Source organism: Morone saxatilis, unplaced genomic scaffold, assembly GCF_004916995.1.
Source record: "Morone saxatilis isolate NCDOM2014 unplaced genomic scaffold, NCSU_SB_2.0 Contig10, whole genome shotgun sequence".
NCBI classification, from domain to species: domain Eukaryota; kingdom Metazoa; phylum Chordata; class Actinopteri; family Moronidae; genus Morone; species Morone saxatilis.
Window position 1 is genome coordinate 14,929,384 of NW_023339652.1, and position 11,825 is coordinate 14,941,208.

The window sequence follows — 11,825 nt, forward strand, 5'->3', positions numbered from 1 at the left end:
GTTTACATATTCAGAGCCACTGTTACAGCTGATACTGTTGGAAAGAAATGCTTTGCAAACATCTGCACATAAGCTAGTACAAAATATTACCATCTTAGTTTTTTTAATTCACCACCTCTGTCACTCCGTTTCCTTTGGCTGACTTGCAGTGTAGTTGTCAGGATGTGGTTGAGTGTAAGAGTAATAGGATGTTGTTCACCTTCGTACAAGAACATGATGTAGATCAACTTTGAATTTAATCATGTGTTGACATTTTTACTTCCTGCGCTTACATGTAGATGTAGTGTTTTAGTGATTGCTTAATTTTCTGTGTAAATCCAGATAGCCATACTTCTGGGTATTACGGAACTGGTTTTGCCTGTTAATTTCATTTGATGTCAAGTCGTGTTCGCTGTGGCCCAAATTGTATCATACGGACACAGAAGCAGTAAGTCAAACACAACTTAGTCTTTGTGCAAAGCCTAGATAAGAGTAAGTGGACTTGTTGCCAACCCCATTACCATGTTCGCCTCCAGTTGCTCCCACTAGTGATAAGATGAACCCAGATTGTTTTCTGCATTTTCACATAACCAGCGAGCAGATGTGCTGGATCGAGCCACACTAAAACCAAAAACAACCAAACTGAAGCGGAATGTGTGTTCACTTCACTGTTTTGATTTCTCTTTTCTTGTTTCCCTTGCTTTCATACAAGTTGCGTGAATAAATTGCTATTGTTGGCGCCTGTGCTGTGCAGAGAAGAAAAACCACCCACCGCGGCTGGAGCCCCACATTAGTGCATGCACTTGTGTGTTTCACTAACAGGCCATTAAAGATGCACATTAGCACAAAAATAAGCTCCTTTCCACATTTCCCTCTGGACCATATCATTTTAACATAGAGTGGTGGGTTGGTGGTGACCTAATGAGAAAGAGAACTTCCGTAACGATTAAGTCTAATTGTGACCCAACTCTTACAGATTTGCACTGAATAAAACGGAATAAAACACAATGAGGAACATTACTGTTAAATGAGGGGGATAAGGATGATGAGGATAATTGCTCTTAGTTGTAAATGAGGATCTTAGCTCTGCTTGAGCAAAATTCTCAGCATCTGTGTGCGGTGGCCTGTAGGGAAGGGTCTGTGTAGAGGAAACCCTGCAAAAAAAAAAAAACACTGATAAGGTGCATCTGTGGGAGAACACACACATTTTACTGCCCCCGCTAGGTCTTAAGCACATTTCAAAAGACCTTCCAGCTGTCCCATAAAACCCAACCCTGGGAACTGAGACTGCTTTAAAAAAAATATTTACAACATAAAAGTTAAACAGTGAGATCATGGAATATTTGCAGCATCATTACATTATTATGGGCTTGAGTTTGAACAGAGCCGATGGCACATTATGTGATAGCCTTTCTCCCACATATGTGAAGTGGTCTTACATGATCAGGAAATGAAATGGGTGTGACACTTCAACTGGCTTCAAATATTATGCTGCCGCTTGTTTCCAAAAATAACATCAGCTACCTTTTAAACTGCTGACTATTCCTAAAACTGACTTCTGTTTACCTTCAGTGCGCCAAAACCCATTCTGTGTCCCCTTGAGATCTAAAAAATGTGCGATGTGTCTGATGGGCATTTCCATAGTTTTAAAATTTTAGAAAAAAGCGTGATACTAATTACATCCTCAACTGAAAGAGGAGGACGTGGTACAATAAAGGCATGTACGGCTAACAAACCAATTGGGAACATGAGCATTTCTCACTCTGTACAATAAACTCTTTGCCTCTCTCCACCACATCCTCAACATTCTGCCGTTTCCAGGAGTACTTCCTGAAGTCAGAGATGCCAGGCTTATCGCTGAAGGCGGGGGAGCCTATCCCGTGCTGCGTCACAGACTGTCCCAACTGCCTCACACCCGGAGCGGCCTTCATCATGCGCAAACAACAGATGACATGCGTAAGAACCTATCAAACTCCTGTTTCTAATATGTTCTAATATGCCAATATTCTAATGCTTCCAAATACTATTTTCTCTTTTTGTTTTACATAGCTCAGCACAGTTCTTGGCATTGACATGTTGTATTTATGCTTAAAGCCTAGAATTTACTGTTAGCCTTTATTAGCCAGTTAGCGTTTTGCGAAGGTTGTATTGTAAAGTGTCTAAAAATGTAACAACGGCTTGTTTTTGTCAATCACAAACTTGAAAACACAAGAGCTGAAGAAAACCTCAGAGACATCACTTGCTGTGGTTTTTAAGTCTCCCTCTTTTGTCCTTTGTCCAGACTGACGGTGTGTCTGCTGGCGGCCCGTTGTGTGAGAGGTGTGTGTGGACACGCATCGGGCCAACTGCCTTCCTCATGACCGACGACGTGCTCTCAATGGCTGCAATCCACAGGATTTTCTAAAGCCGCTTGGCTTCAAGGACCTAAAATACCTCCTTCTTTTGTGCATTGAGGGGGGAAAAGGACTTTCAGGTCCCCTTTTTTAAAATGCTGACCGGGGCGAGGAATACTGTCAGGTCTCTACCTAGAGACACTCAAACAGACTCAAAACTAAAGCTGTTTTAATTTGAGTTTTTGTGTTTTTGTATTTTTCTCTGTGAGATAAAGGGAATGGGATAATGTAACTGTTGAGATAGTCTTTATAAAGGTAATTAACAGTCTACAGCACCCACAGTGTGATTGTGTGACAAAAGTGATAAGTGTGTGCCTATTTAAAAAAAAAAAAAAANNAAAAAAAAAAAAAAAAAATAGACAACTGCTGGCCAACTTTTCTACTTTTACTTTAAAAGAAACAACAAAACCACATTTTGTGAGCGTCTTTCTTCTTATTAAATCTCTTTGGACTTTTTGGCAGTTGAAAGCTGTGTATTATGAGCTTTTTTTTAAAGTAACCAAATTGTTTAAGGACAATGACTGCTCTAACTACTGCACTAGGACTTGTTGAACTGCATTCCCGCCAAGCAGCTGCTTCTCATTGGCCTCTTGGCAAGACAGTCAAACATTCTTATGAAACACCACAGTTTCTTTTCAGTACATTCAACAAAATGTAAAGGAATTATTATTATTATTATTTTTAAATCTACTAAGGATTAACAGTGTTCAAGGACAATTAGGAAGATCTATGTTTGAGGCTGACAACCAACACCTCTGATACAACTGAACCTCTTATTATTCTAATGATAATGATTAGAATCTACACTGGATTACATGACCAGCTCTGAGATTCAGGCTGCAGAAAAGTGTCAGGAGAACATAACAGGAGCTTGTTGCTGAGCAAGTGCTTTTTATGTGACTTACTTTTGGAACTCAGGGAAGATTAACAAAATGAGGTTACTGTTATGTATGAACTCAGTTCTGATCATCATACGAATCAACAGGGCAGAGCAGGAAGAAATCCAGGAAAATAAGGTGATTCACATTTACTGTTGGCTTTTATTGAAAAATTCATCTTGTCATTGAGGGTTTTTTTTCCCCATACTGGTCATTATAAAACAAAGTAGACACACAAGTTACATTATTGAAAAGCAGTTGCATTTTTTTAAATAATACTATTAAACATCCAGTTCATAAATATCAGGGCTCTCAAGAAAAGATACACATTTCAAAATACAATCATACAGTGATTACTAATTCATGCTATTGCAGCACCACATGGAAAAGCTTTACAGTTGGCAAATTGTACAGCTAGTTGCTATCAGGGCGTGCATTTTACATTACAGGAAGAGCTTTGAGATATTTTTAAAAACGTGACACAGCTAGGGAGATGGGATGGCAGATGAAGGCTCAATGTGGTGGTTAACTTCCTTCTGCATTATGCCGAAACTGAGTAATGCAGGAACAAACTACTTAGTTTGGATGCTGATATCAGACATTGCTCAAACCACAGGCGGGGTTGGTTCTTACTAAAAACCCACACGGCTGTACAACCAGGGTTGAGGTCATTGTCTTGATATTTATTCTTGGACTTTGGGGATTTTACCAACCTGGGGTCAGTTTATATTCTATATATAATATATTTTAAATATTCTATTTAAAAAAAGTCCCCTATCTTATTACTTGGTACTAAAGAGCTTCCAGCAGTTCTTTGTGACTTCTTTAATTGTACCAGACTTCTCAAAATAATGACCACCAGCCGCTCAGCTGGGGGATCTGGTTTACCCATTCGAGACCCGCTGAACCCCAAATTGCTCCAGAATGTGTGTGTGTGGCAAAAAACATGATTTGGGCGTTCAATGAAAACCATTCACAGCAAGGTCTGTCTGTGGAGTACCATGGTTAAGACTTTAGTTTTTATTAGGGCTGCGTAGTTAATCGAAATGTTATCCTAATCGCAGTAGGGCCAAGTGCCATTTGCAAATGGCAGGAGCTGCAGTGTTTTAATAAAGATAAAATGTGTTGGTACTGTAGTTCTGCAGAAATGCCCTGGCTTAGAAATCTTTTTCTCCAGATTTAAGAGAACACGTGATGTTCTTACCATATCATGCAGCCCTTATTATTATTATTATTATTATTATTATTATTATTATTATTATTATAATATTGTGATGAGACCTTGCTGTTAAGTTTTTCAAATAAATTTTTGTATGAATCTGGATAATCGTTCAGTATGTTTAAGTGGCATTTTAAAAAGCATTAAGTATATTTTCATGATTATCGTGTAACATGAAATTTAACCCTTTAACTGTCTAATTCTTCAGTTAATTAACTTACATAGATACAATTACAGTGCAGGCTATTGCCAAGGCCTTTTAATCCCCACAGTCTTAACGAATAAGGCTGGCGATACTCTATAATCTCTAAAAAGGCAGAATAAGTCCCTGAAAAAGCTCTTTTGAGCAAAAATTACTATATTCTAGTTGGGGTGAGTATTTACAGCAACAGAAAACTGTTGGAACTGACTGAAATAAACTGCAGTGCCTATTCATTGTGAGGAGGGAACATGTTTACCCTGGTTAAAGGTGTGGCCCATTGGTGTTTTTAATCGGACAATAATGGAGCTCTATAGGAGAAAAGGATAAGCTATTTCAAACTTTGTCTGAACAGGCAATTCTTGTTAGAAGGACATATCCTGAGGGGTTGAAGTAGGCTGTGTCGCATTGTCTTCAAAATTAAAGTTCCTGAAGTGCAGTTCATTTCTTTTACGAAAAGTCTTAAGCTCAGAAAAAAAGTTAAAGTTGTTGGAAATGTGCAGATTTCACATGAAGCCAGACATTGTGTTCTTCAGCACGATGTCCACAGAACGTCAAAAGGGTGTGTGGAGGCAACAACTTGTTCTTCACTGCGTGGAGATGATCCCAATGACCTCCAGTACAGCTGCTGCTCTCTACAAGCTTCTATGATGCCGGTGCAAATGGAAAAGGATTCATGGGTGTCTGTTCTTCCACTGAGTACCGTCGGTTGTTATTTTTGGACCTCCTAATGTACGTATAAAGGAAACAGTGATGAGATCAAAACCATTCAAATGATAACTGGAATTTCCCCCCAAATGCACTTTCAGCACAGAACTGCTAACCACTAACTTTGAAACCTTTGATGGATAGACATAAAAACTGCTTGTTCACTGCAAAACAATTCTACTCAATTTAACCAATGCTTGTTTTCTAACTTACCATTTATAATAAAAGGTTCCAATCAAAGCAATGATGATCACCAGTGAAACACAGGCGATCAACGCGGCCAGGCTGCTAGGTTCTGCCAATTTAGAGAGAAAAAGTCAACAAATGTTTTCCTTGTATGCTATGGATTCTCTGCTACAATATATAATGACAGTGTCAAAGCTCACCTAGGTTGGACGTTTGAGGGTTAATTGTGCTGTTTAAAGGCTTAGTGGTGGTTGAGGTTGCCGTTGTCCCGTCCGTTGCTTTGGTCTCATTCACAGCTCCTACTTTCCAGCACAGAAACAAAGACTGAATAAGATTTTGCTGTAGGCTAATTACTCTTTAACAGTTTTGCATATGGCAGATAAAGGCAGTGTGAGTTGTACATCAATAAAGGATAATTGATGTTGTGATATTCCCAATGTCATCCAGGTTTATGTACTGTTTTGGCTATGCTTTAAGGATCCATATTTTATAATCGGATCAGATGAGACCAGCGCCAATGTGTATAACGCCGCTTAGAGTAAAATTGTGGTCAAAATTCTAAAGATGGCGTAAGTTTCAGCTCCCAAATCATCAATTAAGAAAACTTGCGCCCAAGTCAGTAACATACACACTAACCAATCTTTATTAATCATAAAATGTGCAATAATTATTACAGTAAAATATATAAATTATAAATTAATTTTGAATTTCTAATCGTCGTAACCTTCTTAAACATTTTATGTTTCATTTTTAAATCGACCCCTGTGTTTACAATTACGTACCGCATGTATTTGTTATATTTTATAAGGTTATCAGTTAGAAATGGTTCCTATATCCTTCTTACCCTCAATAAAGATTTGTAATTATAATATATCAAACTGCAGCCAGTTACATTGATATCGTCAACATAACTATAGGGGGAAATGGTATATATTAAAACATAAACGTACGTAACGTAAAATGTTGGATACAATGACTGATAGTGGTGTCCTGCTTTGCTACAGTGCAGACCCTCTTCTCACTGGCTCTCTGCTTCACTGCTATTATTGGTGCTTTTTGCTGCTTTTTTCTTCTCTAGCCGGCTCGGTAGGCAGAGTTTTCTTTTGCGTGTGCTTTATGGGCCCCTCGGCACCCCCAGTTTGTAAAATCAGCGTGGCCTGCGCGACTGTAAACTATTTACCCTGTGAGTGAGCTGTCGTTGAGGTTGGCGCTGCGCTGTGTGTTTCTGCAGTCACTGAAGCTGAGGTGCTTATAATCGGGGTCGTCTGTAGGGTGGTCGTGCCGACGGCTGATGAGAAAAGAAATGTACTTTTACTAATACTGCATAGAGCATGACTGCATCTGCGACTACTACAAATATTACTTCTGTTACTACACTGTTGCTTCTTCAACTACTATTTGTAAAACTACTGTTGAAGGAAACAATATGAATGAGTATGAATGTCTCTGCTCATGCACGGACAGTAGTTGAGAAGTACTCTAAGTACGCCAGACATGATAATTTTCTGATATAATGTGCCACATAATTAATAGCAAAGGGTGAAAACGCATGCAAGGTTTTGTGTTAGTCTGTTTAATATTACCACTGTTAAAACTGCTGTTATCACGTCTAAAAGAACTAATCCTACTACTACAACCACAACTACAGAGCAAGTCCTGTTGCTAAATCTGCAACTATTAAAGCTAGCAGAACAACTATTATATTACTACCTTTACTACTACTACTACTACAAATGGAGGAAGTAACCAACAGACTGGTCTACATATTCAATTTTGCATTTATAATATCAAAATGTCATTTATATTTGCACTCTCATTACTGTAACAAAGTCGAATTTGTATATTTTGACTTTTTAAGGCAGTATGAACAGATTTTTTGGCCACTTGGGGGCAGCAGAATAAGCTAGCTAAAAAAACAAACACTGACAAATTATCAGATTACTATCAATACTCTTAATTTAGCTCTGTTTTGGTCTCCACCGACTCTTGGGGGAAATATTAGGCTCTTTTGTTGCTATTTGCCCCACTAGGCTCACTAGCTGTGCTATCACACACATCATACATGTTGTCATTTACTGACATGTTGGACTAATCATGCATCCTAATTTTTTGTTATCCTACCACTATTGTAAACATGTAAGAAAGCAAGTTTTATTTACATACCATTTGAATGAGCTATGTTGTATTCTATACAAAAAGGGGACTTTTACTTAAAGCAGCAACAAGGAACTTTTATTTTGTGTTGATTCTGGTGGCCCCTGTGGACAAAAGCGGTAGTGTTTCATTGAATACAAGGGGAATCCAACCAAATCTGACCCGGTGGCAGGCTTTAAGAATGACTATATAAGAATAGCCAATCTTGTCAGTGATGGTCTTCTTTGTTTATGTAGCTCATATAGAGGGATCAATATTACATTTAGACTGCTTCATAACCTCCTTGTAGTATGCTTAAGTAAAAAAAAAGTGTTGCCTGAGTAAAACTAACTCCTACAACCATTAATGCTACAACTGCTATTGCTACAACTCCTACCTTTACTACTCACACAACTGCTGCTACTATCAGTTGCTGATGTTCATCACTACATCCGTACTAACATACATGATCTAGAGTCTAATCTAGACAGTAGATTTTTTAGTTTCATCATTGGTAATTATTTATTATTAGTATTTCTCAAAATTCATGCAAATACAGAACTCACTGACTGTGGTAGTAATGGTGGAGTCATGGGGAATATCATTGTTACCCACTGCAAGATCAGACCAACATTAATCAGATATGTGGTGTGAAGAATACCTCTCTCTGGCTCATAGCTAACAATAATTTCCCTCTCATGCATACGGTACACTTACTTGTTACTGTGGTAATTGGTGGCTTTGTTGTGGTTCTCTTTGGGTCAGCTGAAAAACAACAAATTGAAAGAAAATTGTTCATCATCTGAAACTAAGAATATCACCCCTAATACTCACCTAATGTCAGTTGACAACCCTCCAAAGGACAAGTGGTTATAGATAATTGATGGAGTATTAATGTATGTGTACTCAAGGAACCAGGGTGTAGGATTTAATGGCATCCAGCAGTGTAGTTGCAGATCGTGTCACCATGCCGTTCCAAGTGCGAAGGAGAAACTATGGTTGCAACGAGAACGCCCCTATCTAGAGCTAGTGTTTGTCCTTTTTGGGCTACTGTAGAAACATGGCATGGAAGGCGACCCGCGGCAGCTGTAGATAAAAACAGCTCATTCTAAGGTAACAAAAACACAATGATTCCTATTCTCAGGTGATTATACACTAATGAAAACATACCTATGAATATTATATTCCTGCCAAGAGACCCTCCTAAATGTTACACACTGGACCTTTTTTACACGTATATGTACATAAGATAACACCCATTTTCTCTCTCTGGGTTAACAAAAATATACACACCTATATGAGTGTGTATAATGTTCATGTTCACTGAAGCTTTCACAATATCCTGACAGTAGTACATGAGACAAGAAAAATTACTGCACAGACACAAAAAAAACCCTTTCCCTACTCAAGTTCCATGCTCGCCACATAGAGCCAACCAAAATGCAGGTGGCTCAATTACCTAATGACAGCATACTCATAAAATCTGTTGAGCTGTACCCAAGAGGTTTTCATGAAAAGACATCTCCTTACGATCAAATCACTAATTTTGAAACTGCTGTAAAAGAGCAATGACTCATTTCAATCCTCACACAGTATGTGCTCACTCCCTTCCACCAAGTTACATACGCTGTATGAACAGGGACTGATCCACTAGGCTCAGGAAGGAGATTTGGATCATTAGAAACACATAAACGAACATGTGCGTGGCTGTGCACAGTATAAAGACACCAGTGTGCTTTTCTATGTTGATCATTAGAACTCCTCAAGGGCAGGCTGACATGAGTATGTATGGAGTAGATGTTTGTGTGTAATGTCTTTTGTAACATACAGTTGCTTTCCCCACCGTTAGTATTTGGAGCTGCCTCCCAGGGTTAAGGAGGCGTTTAAGCCCCTGGAGGTGCTAACTTAATTCATGCTGGTTCTGCCAAGAGTTTGGGTGATCCATCTTTTCTTCCAACTCTCCTTTCTGACTTCAACTGGGTTGGCATTATTGCGCCTAAGGGTTGGGAGGAGACCAGCTGCTTCCAAATTAGATTTGATTCTGGGTACAGATTCAATGAGGGGATATCAAACCCCAAACCTATATTTACATGTAGTCAGAGCCCCTCAACGGTTAAACTCCCAGAGAGAGAGAGAGAGAGAGGAGATGATAAGAGGACCGATGCAACACAACCAGAAATTAGAGCAAAACATGTCACAGCATATTTTACATTCTGTTCATTCTTACAGGCTTCAGGTGCTGCCCACACATCTTTGCATTTATGGTGAAACAGATTAATCAGGGTTAGAATTAGCACCCTAGAGGGCACTTTTAACGTGTTTAAGTCATGTTTTATCTATCATAAGGGCATCCAAGAGGGCAAACCCCCCCTTGAGTCTACCATTGGTAGGGAAAACCCTGCTGTTAATTTTGGCATCATGTTGGCTGAAATGTTGGTGTCATTTTTAGGTTAAAAAAAACATGCAAAAACCGATGGTATATGTTGCTGGGTGGGAAGATATGATTCAGGCTCTGTACATATGTTAACTGGGTGAAGAGTCATACTGCCACCCTCAGAGAGCTCTCTAATTTTCTCTGGAAATTAGTTTGGATTTTGTGAGTGATGCAAAGAAAAAAGAACAAATAAATCTTACGTATGCACTGCAGGTTGGCCGTTGTCCACTTTACAAGACCATCATCCTTTTGTTGGCATCTGATCAAATTTGAGGTTCCCACCTTCCTCACGTAACCTGTTACACATTTGTAACGATAAGTCTTGTTTATATTTAAGCAGGTACTCCCTGGAGGTTCTGTTAGACTGTGCTGGGGGATTGCTGGGCACTGACAGTTGCTTTCGACTGGAAAAAAAAAAACACCATGGAGACAAAATTAAAATGTGGAGGCAGAGATTGACACGGAGTGACAACAAGAGGAAATGTAATGGTTGACCTTAATAGTTAGTTTCAGATGGCAAAGGAAAAAAACAGAAGACCTACGAGGAACCACAGAACAGTTCCTGGTGTGTGTTTCAGAATGAAATCTTGTTTGTGAGGTAAATCTTTTACTTTTTACTATAAATTGTAGCACATGCTTAAATGAATCAATAACACAACAGCACCAGCAGCCAAATGCTGGTAGAATATGGAAGTAGCTGGTAGATTTCAGACACAGAATAACCATTTGCAATGAGTTTAAACAGTCTGCCAGTGACTAGTCCCACCTCACTTCATAATATGTTTACCATACTTGTTAAAAAAAAACATGTATTTTAAGCGAATAATGGTCGGGATTTTGTCCTGGAAGCTCATGGCGCAGAGCCGAATCTGAAAATGAAATATCCGCTTATACAATATAAATGAAAGAGGCCTGGATCTCCTCAATCTCCTGTTTACCGAAGTTCAGAATTGGTTTTTAATTCCCTCAAATGTGTGAGTTTAAACATATCACTATTGTGTTATTACAATGTTACCGTCACATTTTCTAAAGAGTTTGTACTGACTGAATTGTGTTTTGAATATGTTTATTTTGTTAAATTACAGTTGCAGAAACTGAGCAAATCCTCTCAGAGGGTCGTGTCTGAGAAAGGGAAAGCAATATTAATACTAATTTAAGAATAGTTTAATTTGTACTATTGTTATTTTGCAGTGCCCGGGTTTGGAGCAAATCAGCAAACAGCAGTGAAGAAGTGAAGAGTCCTGAACAGTAGTGAACATATCGTTATGTGTATATTGATGTGAGTTTATTTTGCACTTACCGCCGCTGCAGAAGCGCGCAGCTCCGAGCAAACAGACCATCATAACGCAGACAGGGACTGAAGGGGGACCCAGATCCATCTGAGAGCTCTGTGGAGGCTTAAAACATGTTCGCCGAATAAACCACGACCGGCAAGGCCATCCTCACTACTCCTGTTGCAGTTCTGTCACCTAACTTTCGCTTTCACTGCTTATTATGGCATAAAATATATAGTATGGGAGGAGCATTGCAAAATTACTTGCTCTGTAGACGCCATGTTTGTAGTTCCATGACTCAGGCATTTATTTATGTACACTACTAACCATTTGTGATGTTTACACGGTGGCACAGAGCTGTCATTTATACGCATTGTGTTTTTATGGTACAGGGACACGAGTACTTTAAAGTGTAACACGAG

The 11,825-nt window shown here is 39.0% G+C and overlaps 2 protein-coding genes across 5 annotated transcripts in view; one reads left to right on the forward strand and one right to left on the reverse strand.

Moving 5' to 3' along the window:
- The window catches only part of fbxo18 (F-box DNA helicase 1), an 11,715-nt gene extending 9,007 nt beyond the window's left edge, over window positions 1–2,708 (forward strand). The window contains exons 20-21 of the mRNA XM_035675677.1: window positions 1,801–1,935; window positions 2,261–2,708. Coding sequence (XP_035531570.1) covers window positions 1,801–1,935; window positions 2,261–2,383 — 258 coding nt within the window. The 3' untranslated portion in view covers window positions 2,384–2,708. The remainder of the gene's footprint in view (window positions 1–1,800; window positions 1,936–2,260) is intronic.
- Window positions 2,709–3,384: 676 nt separating this feature from the next.
- On the reverse strand, window positions 3,385–11,772 carry il15ra (interleukin 15 receptor subunit alpha). 4 transcript variants are annotated; one of them, XM_035675693.1, is made up of 8 exons: window positions 11,430–11,772; window positions 10,330–10,533; window positions 8,413–8,460; window positions 8,262–8,309; window positions 6,743–6,850; window positions 5,763–5,861; window positions 5,590–5,671; window positions 3,385–5,395 (listed from the first exon to the last, which is right to left on the reverse strand). In XM_035675693.1, exons 1-8 carry the CDS (start codon window positions 11,506–11,508, stop codon window positions 5,314–5,316), a joined length of 750 nt encoding a protein of 249 aa, XP_035531586.1. In that variant the 5' UTR covers window positions 11,509–11,772; the 3' UTR covers window positions 3,385–5,313. The 4 variants fall into 4 exon arrangements, with proteins under 4 accessions (XP_035531586.1, XP_035531579.1, XP_035531602.1 ...); XM_035675686.1 differs by having other exon boundaries at window positions 5,763–5,864; XM_035675709.1 differs by lacking the exon at window positions 8,262–8,309 and having other exon boundaries at window positions 11,430–11,768.
- Window positions 11,773–11,825: the final 53 nt, after the last annotated feature.